This window comes from Rousettus aegyptiacus, unplaced genomic scaffold, assembly GCF_014176215.1.
Source record: "Rousettus aegyptiacus isolate mRouAeg1 unplaced genomic scaffold, mRouAeg1.p scaffold_m13_p_3, whole genome shotgun sequence".
NCBI classification, from domain to species: Eukaryota; Metazoa; Chordata; class Mammalia; order Chiroptera; family Pteropodidae; genus Rousettus; species Rousettus aegyptiacus.
Window position 1 is genome coordinate 163,753,588 of NW_023416306.1, and position 20,104 is coordinate 163,773,691.

Consider the following 20,104-nt stretch of genomic DNA (forward strand, 5'->3'; position numbering starts at 1 on the left):
TTGTGGAACTTTATGACCTAGCAGGATCTTTACGTTGGTGAAGCATGAGGCAATCTGAGAGGCAGAGAGGACCTCCTGGCCTAAGGCCTTGGCTGTGTCCGGGGTACAGAGCTGGCTCAAAAATAACTGAGTCCCAGTCTCTGCCTCAAACAAGGAAATGGAGGGTAAACAACATCTAAAGAGTACTCGTTTTCTCAGTATTAATGCTCACACAAACCCTGGGGAAAGAGATTATTATCTCTGTTTTACAAGTTGGGAAAACTGAGCTGTAAATAATTTATGTAAGTGACTAAGGGACAGTTACGAAACATATGTGGACATTCAAAACTCGCTCTCCCTGACTCAAGGCCTCTGGGTGCCTCTGACTGCCTCTCGGGACACAATCAAGCAACAAACCTTGATAGATCAGACTTCTCGGGCGCTAAAAAACAAAGCGTTAAAAAGCATTAAACAAAGAACCGGCCACTAAAAAGTGCGTTAACAGTAAAAGGGAGTAGTGATCACACCTATTATTATTTCTTAAATCTAAATCTGGCACCTAAACAGAACCAGCAACAAAGCTCTAGCATTCATTACTGTCCGCACCTCCAGTCCCCAGACAGAAGGTTAAGGTCATTTCTGGGATGGAGCCATTTGTTACACAAGATGCAATATCCAAAATGTGAATACTATGGGAGCCAATGACATTTCACACGAGTTTACTAAAAATGTACTCTACTGCCCATCAGAGAGATTTAGTTTAGTTCCTAAGCTTAGAAGATGCAACAATTTTAGTATTTGGTACTGAATTTTTCAAAAACGAATGAGATAGTATTAGGAAAGGCTCCAGGTTAACCACCTCCCCTTGCAGGTAGCTCCTTATCAGAGTTTTTAGCGCCACCAACTGGTTAAAGAGATCTACTACAAACTTGCCGGGCTCTCATTTGTTCATTAAGGGAGGATCATACTTTTATCTCACATTTAATTTACAGCAAAGTAATTTGTTTCAGTAACTAAAAAAAATTAGAAATGACTTTCTTTGCCAGTCAAATAAATAATAATCCACTCTGGCTTTTTCACATAAAAAGGTATATTTTGGTTAGTAAGTCATTAGAGAAAGCTAAATCTACCCTCCAAAGTTGATTTGATTTATTCTACCATAAGCTCACACTCCAAAAGCAAAGACTAAAAACTACAATAAAAATTAGAAACTAAGAGAGAAATCAAACTTAACGGTGTTGAATACTTTGTTTAGCCTACAGTATCTATATTGGAAATAAAAATGAAGCGGTAATTTCCCATTTTAAAAAATTTGAGTTCTTCGCCAAGATTCCTGACACGAAGATGGACTCTGCCATCTGCCATGTGGACACAGGCTGTCACGTGTCCTTCCTTGAACCATATCTAGCAATGGAGAGCAGTTTGCAGACAGTGCGACTGCGTCTGTGGGCTTCCAATCTGATCCCTAGACAATAAATTAACCTGTGAAAATAAGTATTTCTGAAGAAGTCCATTTTTTCCCCCAAAACCGATCAATTTGTGGATGTAAGCTGTCTATGAAAAGTATATCCAGCCACTTGTTGTCATGACGAATTTGTACCCAGCAGAATGGACGGCACCACACTCTAACGAATCTGGTCACAGAAGAAACTTCTCTACTAGATAGTGCACGTGAGAAAAAGAAAAAGGTTCCATCCAGTTAACTGAACTTGACTCTGATGGCAGGGTTCTGTTAAAAGTTTTCTCAGAGTTTAAAATCACGGTGGTAATTTTATGATGATAGCAATTTCAATCTCTATACAAATGTGTGGTCGAGTTCATATTTTTTAAAGCCTCTGAGTCTAAATCTGCAATTGAAAACCCAGTAAAGACAATCTGTAATAGGCCCAGATAATATTAAGGACCAGCAGCTGCTCTACCCAATTTAACACATAATTTGAACATGCAAATTTTGATCAACCTCATTGTATCCCTTTGCTCATTTATTTATTTACTCATTCATTCATGTATTCATTGAATACGCTCTCTTCAGCAAACAGTTAAATTTCTTCAAAAAGGGAACAAGAATGAGACACTTCTACCGCCCTCCCCTCTCCTTAGAGGAGAGTCTCCATATTCCATTTCTGAAGCAGAGAAGATTTCTATTTGAAATCATAAATGGAGTGCCAGGAAGCTTAACAATAAGAAGACTTAGGTTAAGAAAAGCATTTTGTAACCTGCATTTTTCTTTCTAAATATGTACTTTAACATGATTCCTGAAAGATACTTAATGATAAGCATGGTTAGGCATTTTACTTTAACTGTAAATTCAGCCTACTGTTGTTATTAGGTAGTGGTATTCTTAAATTGAAATATACAATTTTGAGGTATAACAAAAACACTTGACCATTAGCAAGTACCAGCAACATGATTGTCATCGAATTAAGAAAAAAAAAAAAAACGGTTCTATTATTTGTCAGTGCCCCAACTTTTCTTCTTTAACCAAAAGATAAATAACTGAGAAGTCCAGTTTGACTTGAAATTATCAATAAAGGAGCTCAGCCCCATCTGTGGAATGGGCCTGAATAACGGCTGATGCGAAGGATCGGTGCGCCGACTCAGTTAATACCAGCAGGTGTTCAAGGCATGGGAACTTCCATCAGTGGCACAGGGATGACACACGCCAGGAGAGCTGGGGAGGAGTAAGCATCAAGGACAGGGTCCCCAGGCAGAGTGTTAAATGCCTGGAGAAGCTGACAAGAATGTAAACTGAGAAAACACCGAGGGGCTACCTACAGGGAATCAGGTGGGGAAAGCAGCTTTCTGGGCTGGCGGGGGCGGGGGGGGTGGAATGGAGTATAGCTGCAGGCAGGGATGGAAGTTACAAACAGGAGAACAAATGGATGATGGAGACAGGTCTTAGATCAGAAGAAGGGGAAGGGATGAGATTAGAACAAGTAAGAGGAATAAGGGAAAAAAAAGAAGAAACCCCCGTTCCTTAGAAATAGGATGGAAGGGAAACGTTGGCTTTTGGAGGTGAAGAGGAGGCAGTAACGGAAATCTAGGCAGAGGCTGTGACCCTGTCCTGAAGCGGAAGCAAGGTGGCCTGCTGTGCACAGCAGCGGGAAAGGTGTGGCACAGCCATGACGGAGAGCACGCCCATCTCACCGCGTGTGACGGGGCTGATGACCTGGCTGGGGGTGTGATGCTAGGAAGGATGCTGAGGCTCACCAGAGAGTAGAGGCCCCAGGCACAGGAAGGGACGGTGACGGCGCACATGCCAACTACTTGCCATCCCTGAAATACGGAATCGAAGACAGACGGGTTGAAGTTCTCCTGGATGGCAAGAGGGTATTAACACGACTTGAGTGACAGGTGCGCCAGACCTCAGCACTCACAGGAAAGCATTCTGAGTTATTCTGGGCCAGGGCGGGGAACCGTGTGCAGACGACAGACTTGGGTAGTCCAAGCTCTTTGGTCAAGTTGGCACAATGGTATCTGCCTGACCTGAGACCGCAGGCCCGCTCTGGGACAGGCAGTCGGAGGATCAAGGCCGGCAGCAGGGAATCTAAGCGGCAGACCCAGGAAGGAGGATCCAGAGTTGACAGGTCTCTCAGACATTACACTCGATGAGAGAGGGAGAGGGAATTTAATTGCAGTGTGTGTGTCTAGGGGAGGAGGTAGACACATTGCAGAAAGAGGGCACGTGGTAAGCTCGCTCAGGGTCTCAGGCTGGCACAGAGCAGGTCCAAGTCCCAGGGCCCACTTGAGAGCCCAGCCCTGCTGCACACGTCTGCAGGCCGGTCAGAACCACGGTGGGGCTTTGAACAGAGGCTCTGCCTGAGGCCTGGGTTATACACGGAGATAAGGACGGGAAAGTGGTATAAACATACTTGGGCTTCGTCACAGTTAAGGAGAACAGAGGTGGGGAATGCAGAAGACACAGCAGGAGGAGGAAGAAGAATGATGAGCGTCCAGCAGCCATGTGTAGCCACAGATGACCGGTTCTGGGCTTGTAAAATTCTAAGTCCCCTGCGTGGGAGATGCGTAGATGTGAGTGATAAGCAGGACAGAGGAGTGGGAAAGGGAAAGGTTATTAGTATCGGGGCCTGTCCTGCCTCTCCCGGTGACAGGAGCCACGAGAAGTCTGTAATGCATTTAATTACTGCTTCACCCTGATTTTCTCCAGCAGCAGGTTATAAGCAAGGAAGGAAGACAAGCAGATAATGTGGACAAGCCGGAAATGACAGAACACAATGCTAAACTCACAGCAACAGATTTAAAGGGTCTTTCGAGTGAATCAAAGTATAATCCTGCCTTCTGACGAGACAATCATGAATTTAGTTTAGCACCCTGACCCAGTTAATACAATAAAACCCCATCCGCTGACTTTTTAAAAAATTCTTTTCCAGTTTATTTGGCAAAATATTTCGCTGTGGTGACACACTTCCAAAGGCAACACACGTGACATACGGGTTCCTAGCAAAGCAACCTGAACCGGTATGGCTGCGACAGCTTCACGTGATAAAATTCTGCAGCAGCTTCCTTTTGTACATTTTTGTGAACAGTTCCTTTTGTTTATATTGCAGGTGACCAAATGAAATTTCTAGTACAGAAATGCAAACCAAATCAATTCGTATGGACAGGGAAAAGCTGTATAACACACAGCTGGTTTATCGGGAGCCTTTCTGGGTGGAGAGGACGCGCCTTGCTTCCTCGTGTTTAGGCCAGTGGTGTGGGGGTGCAGGCCAGGTGCCTGCCCTCAGGATGTTTACACTGTTACAAGAAGTGAGAAGGAACTAGAACAGTGATTAAGAGCGTAATCCTGGAAGTCGGCCTGCCCGAGTATGAATCTTCGTTCCCTTATTCACCAGCTGGTGACCGTGGGCAAGTCCTTTGACTTCTCCAAGCTTTTTCCTTATCGGTAAAATGGGAAAAGACAGAGCCTAATCCATGAAGACTCATTCAGCTGTGCCCGGTACACACTAAAGACTAAATGTTAGTTGCCAGGATCATCGTGGTTAGTTAGCATTACTAGATGCATTAATGTGGCAAGTGCTACAAGTGCTTTAAGGAAGAAGAAAGCAATTTTGTTGGCTGGGGTGATCTGGGAAGGCTGCATAGAAGAGAGAGTTTGGCTAAGCTCTAAGGGGTGGATATCATTTATATACGTGGATGGGGCGGCCAGCGAAGAAGAGAGGGCAGTGAACCCGGCATAGGCAAAAATGCCAGAAGAGAAATGAGAAAGGATCAGTACATAGCAAGTCTATCAGAATGGTAGAGTAGAATTTTTAATTTGGGAAATGCTGGGAGACGTGCTAACAAGGTGTGCCAGGGCTGTGTGTGTGTCGGGGGTTGGGAGGGCAGCGCTGGTATGTCGGGCTAAGGACCCAGGCATTATTTGGTAGGCAATGAAAGCTATTCAAGTCCCGAAGCACCATTAGAAGGTAATACCGGTTTACTGTCATTATCCAAAATGTAACTGGAAGGGCAGCCAGTGATTTTCAAACTTTAATGTGCATATGGATCACCCAGAGATCATATTAAAGCAAGCACATTCGATTCTGAACATCTGGAGTGAGGCGTGAGAGCAGGCATTCCTAGTAAGCTCTCTAACATCGAAGCTGATGGTCTTTGGAGCACTCTTTGAATGACAAGAACGTATCTGTTTTCAAAGCAGCCTGATGGGAAAGAATGACTAGGCAGCAGGTAGGTAGATGAGATGGCTGGACGTGACGTAGCAAACTCATAGGTGTGTATGTCACAGATGAAAACACAGCACTGGAAATCTTTGGTTCTGATTTTAGGCTACACATAAGGAGGACAGTTGAAACTCTGAAGTGTAACTCTTAATTCTGAGTCTATTTTTTTTCCTGACATCTTAAAACAATATTAATTTAAATATCCCATAAAATATAAATTTTTAAGTAAACACTTTTCTTATGAGTATGACACACAATATTATCAAAATTTTCACGCAGAAGTTAGTTATCTACTACAAAAGAAAAACGTAAGAAATGGATTCTTTTCTCTATAAAGGAAAATGGCATGAATACATTCATGATGTGCAGCTATTAATAACTTCAAGGGTGAGTGAAAGGGTTAGCTACACTGGTCATAAGAGAGAAACCATGGCAGCAGTTTCTTATGTGACAGTTGAATTAAAAGAAAAACAGCTCTCATGCTATTACAGCCAGAACAGCATCTTCAAACACATATGTAGATGAGAGACTGGATACGTTGGCCATAACGCTGGTTATAGTGACATCTCAAAAACGAAGCCCTGGGCTGGGTCGCTGTCAGACCCAGCAATTTCCTCTTGAGAGCAGTCTTTGTCACACTGACAGACCACATCTGCATTCATGCTGGGGTGGATTCTGAATAATATCTGTGATACACAGGGAAAATAAAGGAGACTGCCAAGCCACTCTCCATGATAGATAACCCCATCGGTGGGTTTCGGAGCTGGAGGAAGCCTGCCAGATCATATAACGCAACAGCCTCATTTCTGAGATGAGGAGCGTGCAGGCCAGAGAGGTTCAGTGATTTCTGGGAAGTCTGGGCAGTGGCGGAGCTGAGACTAGAACTCAAGTCCTGATCCCCAGCCATGGGGCTCACTGCACAGTGCAACCTTAATATGGTGCCAATGTGGCATTTGGAGAGTGAAACAAAAATACATAATAAAAAGCCTGTTCACTGCGTAAGCAAGCCATTCATTTACATAAAACGTAATCATCTATTCGACACGTACAAACTGTGCTGTGGAGTGTGATGATGAATACCCTCGCATGCCTGCTCGTGTTAAGCTCACGTTCTAACACTGGCAATAATGTATGTATACCAACCATCATGAATAAGCATAAACAAGAAAGATATTTATGACAGATTAGGAATTAAAAGCAGAAGGTAGAGACGATTTCTTTTTTGGAGATTGGAAGGTGGTAGGCGGGGTGTCGGGTAGGGCCAGGTTTTAAGGTAAATATCTTAACAGCTGGGACTTGAAGGATAAATTGAATTTGGACCTGGACAGATTTAATATGAGAGAGGACTACAAAATCTAGACACCCTAAATGTGAAAGAGAGTATTCCTTCCAGTCAAATAATATATCCCTGATAACATGAACTACATTAGTTTAACTGAAGAAACCAAAATAACATGTTCTACTTGAAAACCTATGTGATAAAGTCATCACTCTTCTCTACTCGTATTTCTGGTGGAGTTTTGGGGCTTTAATTCCTGCACCAATTCTAAAGTTTTTGCTGGTAAAAGAACTATCCTCAAATGCAAGGATATAATTTTTGTTCATGGAACAAAATTGATGAACAATGCTCTAAAAAACAGGCATTGTTTTAAAATGATTAGACTATAATCATTTTGATAACTCGATTTTTAAAGCAGATTTTTCAGTACATCACATGTGAAAGTCCCCAGAGAGAGGAAATTCTGAGGTCATCTTGAAAAGCTTACACACATCCCTATCTCTCATAGTGAATATGCACAGGAGAATAATCAGAAGAGAGGATCTCTGGCAAAACAATTTTGAAACTGAAAAAAAAATTGAAATAAAAACTAAGGTATGACCATTGCAGAGAAGACACAAAAATTCATGAAATAAAAACTGGAAACTCAAGAAATCTCCTTCTTTGACCATTACTCACGCCCAGGCAGACATGTCTAGGTACGATTACAAAGAATGAGATAGGATTTCTAGACTTTTTTTATACTTGTCTATACACAGAACATATAGATACCAACAGATCAATAATCAATCCCAAAGTAGGTATGCACTACAGTAAAAAACTACAGTGATTTTGTCGAGGTCACGTGACTACATTTATAAGAGAATCATTCAGATGCACAAAATAATAACTATGAAATTCTCTTGTGACTGATTGTCCGAGAAAATGGTTATGTAACAAGTCGGCTGCTGGTAGGAAGGAATTATAGGGAGCTAAAGAACACAGTGAGGAATAACAATTCAAAAGAGATGCAAATGATGTGCAAAAATAAATGCTATCTTAAACCACTTTCCTAGAGGGCCCTAGCTCTGTAAGACTCTCTTCCATTCAGCATAAGAGTCTCTTCCATTCAGAAGAGTCTGTTACTTCATTTTACCCAAGCTCATGACAATCCTTCCCTGTGTAATGGCTGCAATATGAGGCATATATGATCTTTCTGCCAAAAGAGTATCCATCACTCCCCTTTAAAACTGAATCCCTAAGCCCCTACCCCACTGACACTCTGAAACTGAAAACTTTTAGTCAACAAGTCCTGATGCTCTTACTGTTGCCGAATTTTTAATACCTCAAAAAAGGAGAATCAGATGTTCTGTATTTTTTTACCCTCCCCATGTAACATGAAGGGTGGGATTCTTACGCCAGAAATATTGGACATAACTTTAAACAGCTCCGGCCATGACTGGAGAGCATTTTGATATCTCCAAATGCTGCCCAAAATGCTGTTCAATATTTCCGTGTTACATTAATACCTGACAATCTGCCTGTGTATTCAGAATGTTGAACATGGGGTGAGGGTGGGCTTTCTACATGTCCACATTTCATTTCATGCCTGGAAAGCAGAAAAAAGCTTCCTAGGACTTTTTGCCCACTGACAGGTGGTGGGGATGTGCAAATCTCAGTGCTTACAATGAGATGGAGAAGGCTCTTAGACATGGAGAAATAAATATTCATGCACATAAAAATACAAGCCATAAATACCACAGGGCACTGATGGTGAGCAAAGTCAAGAAAGAACATTAAGCCACCTTCCTGGTGACGGCAGAGGCTACATGGTGAACTGAAAATGTCCCCAGAATGAAGCAAAGAGAGGCCATCAGAGATTGATTCATAAAAATCACATGTAGAAAAAGAAAAATAGAAAGCAAAGCCTGCATTTTAATGTACTCTTTCCTAGTTTATAAGTGTACGTTAAACCGTAAATTAAACTATAAGTGAGAATTTTACTGTCACTGGATATTTAGAGGGACAATGGACCACCACTTATTACGTTACTACAATGAATAAAGCAATATACTGGAGACAGTGGAAGTTGTAGATAAGCTCATAAACTCAAAGAGCTTGTAGTACTTTATGGAGATAATCCTAAACTCTATATTTTTATTTATCGAGTATGTGATTGAAAAGAATACACAACCATAAGTACTATCGAAATTTAGAGAAAGGAGACAAAGACTATTCAAAGTAAAGAAAAAAAGGTTTTACTGAGCAGGGCCGTGAAGAGAGGACTAATTGGAACAGGTAGGGAGTAGGGAGAGGCTTTGCCCACGAGGGAAACAGAAGGAAGTTTAAACACATGTCACACATTCAAAGGAACAAGCACTATGCCAAGGAAAACACAGGAATTTGGGACTAATGAAAGATGAGTTTGGAAAGGTGACCAGATGTTAGAGAGCCAAGTTAAATAGTTTTAACTTGACTCATCAGAGTCACTGAAGATTTCTGAATTTTTTTTAAAGATAGTGGTACAAAGTTTTCAGTTAAGTTTCATTGGTATTAAAAAGACTTTATTTGCTTTAACCTTTTTGTACTAAAAACAGCCTATTATCCCACATTAATTCTATTGTATAAACAGTTTTTTCTGTCTTCATACCTTTTGAACTTCTGCCATTTGTAATGGGTAGAAAAAGTTATTTTAGTGATGAAATACACTCAGTTATTTTAGAACACAAATATATAAATCATGATTATCAGCTCTCAGTAGAAAGCAAAGTTATGTTTTAAACACTGAAAAGAATCCCAAAATTTTAAATCTAAATAATAAACATTTATGAAACTTATTCCTCAAAACCCTTCCCTCAGTAGAAAACTTGCTTTTCTTAATTTATATGGAGAAAAATCCATAATTAGCAGCCCCCAAGCAATCATCTATTAAAAATAAAACCTCAGAAATCATTGTTTCCCCCAATAAAACAAATACCTCCATAAAACAAGAGTCGAAAGTAGATATAGTAAGGCTTAGGGGAGATATTGTAAAATAACAAGATATAGCAAAAAAATAAAAGGAAAGGAAACATCAGCAGATACAGCTCAAGAGAAAAATAAAACCATAACAAGAAAAAAAAAAAGGCCACATTGGGTAAAGCACAAAGGAGAACAGACATTGCTAAAAATATACTAAGAGACATAGTGAGCAAAGCCAGCAAATGAAATAGAAATTAACAAAAAAGTTTCAAAGGAATTCCAACACAAGCATAATCGGGATTCTCAAAGAAAAAGAAAGTGACTCCAAAATGTTAACATTCAATGCATTATATATTTCTATTCAAGGACAATGGCCCAGATAAACATGTTGAACATGAAAGACACCAGGGAAGAGAGTTCTCATGATCCCTCCTGGAGGGTCAACTCCAGCTAAGCAGAAACGATGGCACAAGACTCCAGGTGAGAACTCCGAGTCCATTTAACTGCACAAGTAAGACTAAAACGAAAGAGGCTGTGATTGTAGAACAGACTGTGAATGCTATCAGCTCCGGTAATACATGTATATTTAAAAACCACATTGTTTTTATTCATGATAAAATCACTCAAGTAAACACCACTAATAGGCAACAATTCATAAACCTTCTAAAAATCTCATTTAGTTCTTGGAACACCCTCAGATTTAATGAATGACACACCAGTGTTTCTATCAAGTTGTAAAGTCAAATGATTCTTTGATGCCTCAGGCCCCGTCGGTCTTTTTCAATTGTTTGTTTTGGTTGTTTGGTTGTTTGGTTGGTTTTATTGTTGTGGTTCGTTGGTTTGGCTTGTAAAATGAAAGTGTAATAGGGGCAGGTACTTCTCAAAGAGACTGCCCTTGGTCTTTAGAAGTTTCTTTGAGAAGAATCTGGCATACATTGAATTGAAGATTATGAAAGTGTCTTCAGTCATTAAAACCACTGGTGACTCTGATCTAAGTAGAAATCTTCCTCTCTAGTTGCCTTCTTTCAGTGATTTTCAAATACCAGCTTTCTTCTGGGCAACTGTGGACCAATCCAGGTAATGAACTTCATTTACACTAGTCAATTAATTCAAAGTCTTCTCAAAAAGTGAGTGTCTAACCTTAGAAACATTATGTATGTTTGCATCTCTAACAGCCTGATTTACTTTTCTTTATTCTTGAAAATTGTTTGCACCACTGAAACAGAAAGATGTGTGGACATTAGACATCTCCATTTCTTTGGCCTATTTCAATTTGCGCTAAGAGAAAAAATTTTTCTCTCATTTTATGGTCTCACAACTTCACTTAATGCTTACTATGCATCATTTATTCTGGTTTGGGGACTGTGGTGCTATAATAATAATAATAGAATTACAATTTAAGCAGGGCATGTTCAATGAACTAAAGTGCCTGTTTGGTTTTACACTGCAGTTGACTCCAAAATGTTTTGATCGCACAATCTTTGGAAGGATAAGATCCTAAGAACATACTTATTTATAGATTATATGCACACGTGCTACTATATTAATATACTATGTACATTATAAAACGTAATACAGAAATTCTAAAGAATTAAAAACATGAATATTTTATTTGTTAATGGCAAATGTCTTTTTGCTGTCACTAGAAATCATTAATCATATGTATCAAGAACATGATTTAATATACTTTATTATTTCTGAACATCTCAGTTTAATCCTTTGCGATTGAGCAACTTGTTTTTTAATACTTGGTTTTAATGGCCATCAGAGATATGTCATGAAGATATGTAGATAAGAATGGAAAAAGGGAATCATGGCACTGAGTGCTTCGGTTTTTAATTCCATCCTCCCATACGGAAAAGGTTTAGGGGTGTATTCTGCTGCTGCTGTTGTTGTTTGTTGTTGTTGTTGTTGCTAACTGGTCTTCAGCTAGCAAATGTCCATCCCCCCTGTCAGCTGCTCTTGAAAACATTAATGCTATGAAGTTTTTATATGTTTAAAAATCATGTTCTAAAACCACTAAAACTTTGCAAGTTTTTTTTTTTTTTTTTTGCACCAGATTGAGACATCCCATTTTCATCTTACTGAATATGCAGGTGTGAAGGGTTTTAATAGGTGACACAAACCTTTTGTTTTATTTTTAATCACATTTCCAAACACTCATTTTCAAAGATGCTCTCCCAGTGGCACAGGCTTCTTTTGAGAAGCAGTTACTTTCTCACTCACTGCTTCTATATTTGAGTGCATATTTCAAAAACTTCTATGAGGTAGCTCCTACTGAAACCACTTAACACATAAGGGTCAACGAATCTGGACACTTGTCTTTTTGTAAAAGAAAAATAAAGTAGCAATTCTTTGTTCTTTTGTTAAAAAACAACCCCTGGGAGGTAGAAATACATTTGACATTCATTACTCATCTCATCACAAAGTGTGTACAAAGATGCTACTATATTTTAAAGAACTTGCTGTTCCAGAATTGACTAAGGAATACTGCCCTATGGCACTTCGTCAGCATGTGGCTTTAACTCCTTTATTCTTCAATAGTTTGCTCGGTAACTTGTAAATGATGCAGCAAGAGAATTTCATAGACATCTGTGTAAGTGCAAATCCTTATCTCGAACAACCTGCTTGATAGTTTCTAATGGGCAGGGCTGACTTCTGGTCAGATTTCACGAAATTACTTTTGTCCCAAATGGGAACACCTACCAGATGTCCCCAAACGTCCATTCTCTCCTTCCTCCTCAGTATCAGAAACTCAGAAGGCACATAATTGCCCAAAGCAAAGACTATACTGTTCGCCCTCTCCCCCACCCAGTGATACATGACCTTGGAATTAAGTTTTGGTCACTGGGATGTAAGGACAAATAATGGATAGCCTTAAAAGGAGGAGCATATCTTCTGTTCCCTTTCCTCCTATCTTGCTGGAATTCAAGTTCGATAGCTGAAGTTTAAATAATCCTTGAAGCGAAAGGGAGAAGCCAGGTGTCCAGGCAGACAGAACAACAAGGAAGGAAGAATCCGGGTCCTACATGACTACGAGGCCATCGGATCAGCCCCGGACTGCCTATGTTCATGGGAGAGGGGGAAGTACACTGCCATCTCTTTTGAGCTTTATCATTTTGGCTTTTCTAGCTCTCGCTGCTGTACTGAACCCCAATCAGTACACCAGGTAACGGCTGATCAAGAGCTCACATTGCCGATCAGAGAGGCGGCGGCTCTGCCATCTCCTCATGTCGACATGTGCTTGCTCTATTCACCTTACCTCCAACCTGCAGCTTGCTAGGAGAAACTGCTTTTGAGCCACTTGCCCTGTTTGTTAAGATTAGTTCATAAAGGTGAAATAATATACCCTTTAAATCTACCTTATCAGATACGCATGCACTGCAACATGTATCGAAAACTCTGAAAGCAAATGAACGACGAGGCCCCCATTAAGTAACGCCAACTCTTCTGTCCGAACAGCTCAAGAACCTTGTGTAACCTGTGCCTGATGAAATAGGGGACACTGGAGAACACGAACATCCATGTTTAATACTAAAGCTTCATTTTTTTTCTGGTCGACACATAACTATACAAAGAAGTTCTTCTTCCTTCCTGTTTCTCTCCCACTCCTGCCAACAAGGGTTTTTATACACCTCCCCGGTGTGCAAGCGCCCTACTGTCAAGGATATGGGTGCATTAATAGCCCACGATAAAATTCTCTCCTGATCATGACACTATGCTATGAGATGAAAACGTTCTGAGTGAAAAATCAGCATAAAGATAAAACTGAAAACTGGTAAAAGCAAATGGTAAATCAAGGAGTAGATAGATGTAAAGATTTCGGTGTCTTACCTGAAAACCTCGAGAATAATCCTTTCTGGTAACTTGGGAGCCACCTGTTTAAATGCTTTTTGGAAATCTTCCAAAGTTAAATATCCACGATCTATTTGAAAACAAAATATAAAACATTCATTTACTTCTATTAACCCTATGAACTGTTATTTTAGCCATAAAACTTGCATAATACTTTTATTATTAGGAGAAGAGCAGAAATGTATAGTTGGTTTCACGTGTAAGGTAATCTGAATTTAAGAATCTTATAAGACTCTGCTTCAGTGCAGCCCCAGGTGATCTCGAAGGCCACTTCTACTTCTGGCCCTATCGTCTGCAGATTCTCGGAGGCCCAGGAAAAGGACGACAGAGAAATACACTGCAATAACAGCATTAGGCTTCAATTCTTTGTAAATTACCAAAAACAATTTATTTTTCCAAATTCACTTTTTTTCTTGCTTGGTATTAGTAGTATAATATTTATATTATATATAATATGATAATAATTTAGAAGGAAACTATAAAAGCAGCCAAGACACTAAATCTGGACTCCTTAAGTATTTTCGACCTGTGTGGAGTGGAGCCACTCTTCTCGGCCACTCCCAGTGAGGGATAAGAATTCCTCCAACCACGTGTGGGTCAAAGCAGGAGTCGAAGGAGAAGCCACACGTCTCCACCGTAGGTGGCTCATGACCTATGACCTACATGGCCGGTCCTTTTCCTGTCCCCTTTATAATCATAGGTACAATTGTATAACTGTAAATGTTATTTCATCCATGGTAAAAGTCAAGAATTGAAGATTGTAATGGAGAGAAAAATTCACACTAACATCTAAGGTAACAGCTAATGAACACAGTAAAATAAACGTCCAATGATATTTATTTGATTCACTGAGTATATGTTCCCATTCGGTTCCTTAACAGCAATTTTTAATATCAAAACACTTTAGAAAAGACTTACAGTGCCTGTCAAAAGCTGTGAAGATGTGTCTTATTTCATTCCGATATAGCTGAAGTTCCTTCTTTTTCTTTACAAAATTTAAAAACTCCTCAAGTGATAAACCTAAAAGTCGGGAGGGAAAAAAAAAATTGTCTTCCTCTTTCAGAAAAAAACAAAACATAATGATTTTTTTCACAAAATTTATCTTAATTTTGGCAAACAGTATTTATTCCTAAAGATCTACAAAGTCAAAAAAATAGTTTACTAAACACTAAGTAGGCCCAACGCTAGCAGTCAACAGCCAAAAGCCAGACATGGCCGAAGTTCCCTGGGCTTCTCCAGGGGATAAAGGAATGGTGACCTTGAAAAAGTGTAACGCTCTTTCCCTAAGAGATCTAACAGACGGGCCCCAAACTACATATTAAACGAGGTCTCATAATTTTTCTTCCCTTCTGCCTCTTTGATCCCTTTTCTCTTAGCCAGATGTCATTACCGCAGGGTTTTTTTCCAACTGGGAGATCGGGGCGAAGAAGTAGTTTCTCAAAAGTCAATACCAATTGTGCGCCACAGATAAAGGTGGAGAGAACGTTCCATAAACAATAGGGCTGGCACCGTCCCCGGCCTTGGGCACACTCCACGACTGTTCTGCTGCCTCCAGCTCTGCTTCCTGCGATTCTCATAATAAAAGAGCCCAGCGTGATCACATGAGATGGGATACTGTGCTTACAAAGTCTATTAAAATGAATTCTAATGTGATCTTTGTAGTAGGTTTAAAGAGCGGAGCCAAGAATTTAAACCTTTCAGTGACCTGAGCCCTAAATATATAAAAAGAGCAGTTCATTTTTATACTCAGGATATCCATTAAAAAGTATATCGCTGTCTTAAAAATAGCCCCAAATCCTACAATAACCACATGCTAATTTCTTTTGGTGAGGTGATGCTGAGCTGCATACCTTTCCTAAAATAGTTCTAATGGTTGAAACCCAGAGAAAATAGGGTTCTTAATTTTCCATGTTTTTCTTCTAAAGACTTAGACACTAAAAAAGTTAATCTATCTTTATGGGTTTAAATGATTCTCTTACGACTCTTTGGAACCCACTGTGTGCCAGGCACTGTGTCAAGCTCTGGAAAGAGAGGGGAAGAGACCACACATGTGAGTCCAGTCCCAAGGGACTTACTGGCGTACTGGGGGAAACCGTGATTATACAGTGTGATCGCAAACGCACCCATAACTATAAAGTGTAGCATGTGCGATAAGGGGATAAACAGGAGGTTGTACGAGTCACAGGAATCCTGCAGAGCGGACTCCCGAGGGAGCGAGCGATCTCTTCGAGAAGGTGATACTGAAGCGAAGAACGCAATGATAAGAAGATACTGACAGGCTAAAGGATGGAAGAGCATTCCAGGCAGTGGGAACGGCGGGTGCCAAGGCCATGGGGTGGGAAGTGGGAGAAATGAAAAACAGGCCACTGTGGCTGGGACGTAGTGAGCAAGACCGCGGTGCATGGCAGGGCTGGTGAGGGGGGCAGGGGCCAGAATGCACAGTCCCTTACGGACGGGAGGAAATGATTCGGTTTTTATTTAAGTTGCAACGGGGAGCCAATAAAAGATGTGAATTGGAAGTGACATGATCCGATGGAAATTTCTTAAAGATCTTTCTGGCTGTTGCCTCGTAAAAGAACTGGGAGAAAGCAAAATGTAAAAAGGGAGACCCGTTAGGAGCCTGCTGGCAGGGGACGTGGTCGCTAGGGTGCTGGCGGGAATGGAGGGGCAGACGTTTTGGAACAGGTGAAGGGTGAGAAAGGAGATGTCAAGAATAACCCCTAGATTCTGGCTTGAGTACTCAGTGGTTTGAGGAGTCATTTAAGGAGATGAGAAAGACGAGGGAAAGAGCAGGATTCAGGGGTGAGATCAGAGCTGTGATTTGGATTTATGTGTTCGATGCTTTGGAGACGGCCAAGACCAAACGTCAAGCGGGCAGCTGGAGACAGTCTAGGCAACAGGGTGCATCTCCCAGCACCTCCCAGAGAGCTGGCCGTGTGCGCAGTAAGTATGTGTGCATGGACTTAGCACATGTAGCATTTCCCCCACAGTAGTTAGGGTGTGTTTTGATGCGGCTCCATTCTCATCTAATCACCTTTGTGACTGGGGAACATATTTAAAACTGCTAGCTGAGTTTAAAACTGAAGTCATCGTGCCATGTTCCCAGAGGATCCAATCCGTAACTTGAGTTTCATGAACACCAAAAGCTAATCGATTGAATAGCATTTGATTAACTGACATCCTTGAACGAGGTATCGACTGATCATGACACATGTGATGAAGCCCTTCACAGTCAAGCCCCAGCTACCTTTCTAGCCTCCTAGCAAATTCCCGGTGGTTCCCGAGTCGACTGGCTCTTTCACACCTCCGCGGCTTTGCAGGTGTCGGACAGGACACATTGCCCGGAGCGTGCACTGTCCCTTTCCTCCCAGTAACTGTTTGCATCTCTTTCCAGGTGCAAAGCCGCGATTCCTTTCACCTGAGCCCCTTTTCTGTGACCCGACAGCCCTATGTTTCTAACGTGATCATAGAATCTACTGGTCCTTTGGTAATTATTTGGCCAGACATCAGCCTCAGAAACACTGAGATAAAGAAAGCATTGTGTATTGTTCACAATTCTATCCCAAGTGCTTGGTCTGACAGCTTGCATGTAAGTAGGCATTCATTAATGTTTGTCGAATAAGTAAACAAAATAAGAGAAAGATATTATCTCTAGTTCTCAGTAAAAAAGCTTTAAAATGTGTATTTTAAATGATCTTATAACTCTGTAAACTGATACAAAAAAAGTAGGTCACTTTTTATTCACATAGCCGGCAAAGTAAATCATCATTTCAGAAACCTGATTCCTAAATACATACGATATAGTAAAAAACAAACAAAAATCAGAGGTAAAGAAAAAGCATGTGTAATAGTTGTTCTTTACTTATCACTACATCTGATTTAGGGAAATGATAAGAAAAAAGCACAATTCCATGGTTAAATGTCTGAGTCACAAGAAAAAAAAAAGTACGTGAATGGTGATATGCAAATTACTAATTCAGAAAACTCATCCATATTTGGAGCTATAAAGTCGTCAGGTCTTTACTTCATAACCTTGTGGGATAGAAAGCAAATGTTCTTTAGTTTTTCCTAGGAGAAAGTGTATATGGATTTCAACTGTATGTTTATCACCACTTAAAAAGAGAAACAATATAGTAACATAAATAACTCTGCATAAGAAATCGAGTCGTCTGACAGAATTTTGCCACAGGATCATATTAGAGTATTATTCCTTAATACTCTAAAAGTCATCAAGTAGTATTAAACCACATGAATGTATCTCTACTGCCTCCCTGCCGCCACATGCCCTTAACTTGATCTAATCTTCCATGGCAACACATATCCGAATGCAAGCCCCTTCTCTGAAAGGGACAAAGTTTTCATTCAGCTTGGCTCTCACACTGTGGCAGTATGACCACTTCCCAAAGCCAGTGCATAATGGTTTGCTATTCCCGAAGCCCTGAAATGCAAATGCATTGAATGTAGTTTTGTACTTCTTGATGCTCTTTACATGGCCTAGAAGTAGAGGTCCTCCTACTAGCTCCACCTGCTGTCACAATAGTCAAACCCAAAATTACCACTTCACGAAGTCATAGGATTTCATACCCAAAGAGACGTGCACTGCCTGTGGCCAGCTCTGGAGTGAAAGAATACGTTCAGACCATTCTAACTTCAAATACAACATCGGGTCTCCTAAGTACACTGCTCCTCTAATCACCGTTACCTAAACACGCCTTGCTGTAGTTACACATGAGGGTGACGACATCAGGAACCACTCAGCCCTGCGTGTTTATCTGAGTTTATGATTAATCCGTCAGCAGAAGGTGTTCAGAAGGTGCACTGGCAGTTGGACTCTATCAGTAGTTTGCAGACTTTTTTTTTTTTTAATAGCTGTAGGAAAGCCTAATGGGTAGAGCGGATGGGGCAGAGCTATCCCATTTGGAGCGAGGTGGCTCCCCACCACCTCCTGGCCAGCAGAGCCCCCTCTGCCTCCATAGGCCCCAAGATTGAGGATCACACCTTAAAGTCCACAGGGACCAACAGTCTTTACAAATCCATCTAGAGTCTGCAAGTCCGTGCACTTCCCACATCACTGAAAACGGTTCCTTTCATCTTATAATCCACTCTGGTAAAATGAACCCTTTTCATGTTCTATAATGAATACATATATTTTACTTTCCAAACTACTTAATGAATGTGATATAGAAAGACTAGGAATGTTATCTTTTCTATTTTTCTGTTGTTATTTTTAAGCCGTTTCCTACTAGGATAATCGTCTTTCACTACAGGGGTGGATATATTCAAAAAGTCCAATAAAACTAGATAAATATTTTCCTTGAACGTTTCATTATGTATATATTTTTTGTGGTTCACAGTTCTAAGCTTCAGGGTCAGTGCGTACAGAGAAATCCTCTTGAAAATGAAGTACCAGTCTAGTTTGCAGCAATCACAGTGAGCTTAAATTAGAAACTGCAATAAACCTGGGGAGAGTGAAGGAGAAAACAATAAAAATGCCAAGTTATTTAGACTACGGGTCTGGTCCTAGGTTGAAGAGAAAAGAGAGGGTTCATGTTCATTGTGCCACATACTAACATTGATGCCTAAAAATGAGAGTTTAAAAGGATTAAGTGACCTTTTAAAAGATATAATACAAGCCTTCTCTAGTTTGAGAAATAAAATTTAGATTGTGACTTCTGGAAGCCATGAGGGAAAAACAGATAAAATGTTCATATAAAAATATTTTAAGGACAGAAGGTGAAAGCGGCATCAGTGACGGTGAGTTGTCACAGTATGATGGATAAGTAAATTCAGAGGACTAATATTTTCCAGCTTCTTGCATAAAAGGGAATAAGGGGAAAAGAATCTTCCATAATGGAAGAAATCAAGTTTTACTATATCATTGGGAAGGAAATGAAAAGGAAGAGTAAAAAACAGGTTAGAGCAGAATAATCCGAACCAAAAAAAACCCTATTTCTATCAAACACGGGCAGGAATCGTTACCTTTTTTATTATGTACCTCTCCTGCTCATAAACCTGCAAAGGTTCTTTGATGTTAACAGTGCAAAGTTCTGATACCTTGTTCTGGAATTTAAAGCTTCATTAATCCTTCTAGGCAAAATGGTCCTTAACCCTTCCTTCTCAGCCCTTCCCAACTCTCAGCTTCCATCAGGTCAGCTGACTCTGCTGAACGCCATTCGTGTATAGGCACGCACTCTGCTCCTTGCTGGTTCAGGGGGCAAAAATATTCCAGGGAAGGTGGATCCTGTTTACAGTAGGACTCATTATTAATGGTATGACAGCTCATACTTTGGTCTACACATCTGAGGTGAGCAGGGAAAGGGGGGTATTGTAAAATGAGGGGCAGGGATGTGGGAGAAGTTGTTTCAGCCAC

General features: G+C 40.6%; 1 protein-coding gene across 9 annotated transcripts in view; it reads right to left on the reverse strand.

The window, feature by feature from the left end:
- Window positions 1-20,104, reverse strand: part of EFCAB11 (EF-hand calcium binding domain 11) — a 302,187-nt gene that overhangs the window by 270,993 nt on the left and 11,090 nt on the right. For 7 of the 9 annotated variants that reach the window (XM_036238447.1, XM_016154380.2, XM_016154371.2 and 4 more), the window contains exons 4-5: window positions 14,653-14,754; window positions 13,714-13,804 (exon numbers count right to left, since the gene is read on the reverse strand). In XM_036238447.1, coding sequence (XP_036094340.1) covers window positions 13,714-13,804; window positions 14,653-14,754 — 193 coding nt within the window. Of the gene's footprint in view, window positions 1-10,211; window positions 11,096-13,713; window positions 13,805-14,652; window positions 14,755-20,104 lie in introns of those variants that run through there. The other 2 variants (XM_016154396.2, XM_036238450.1) reach the window with 2 other exon arrangements.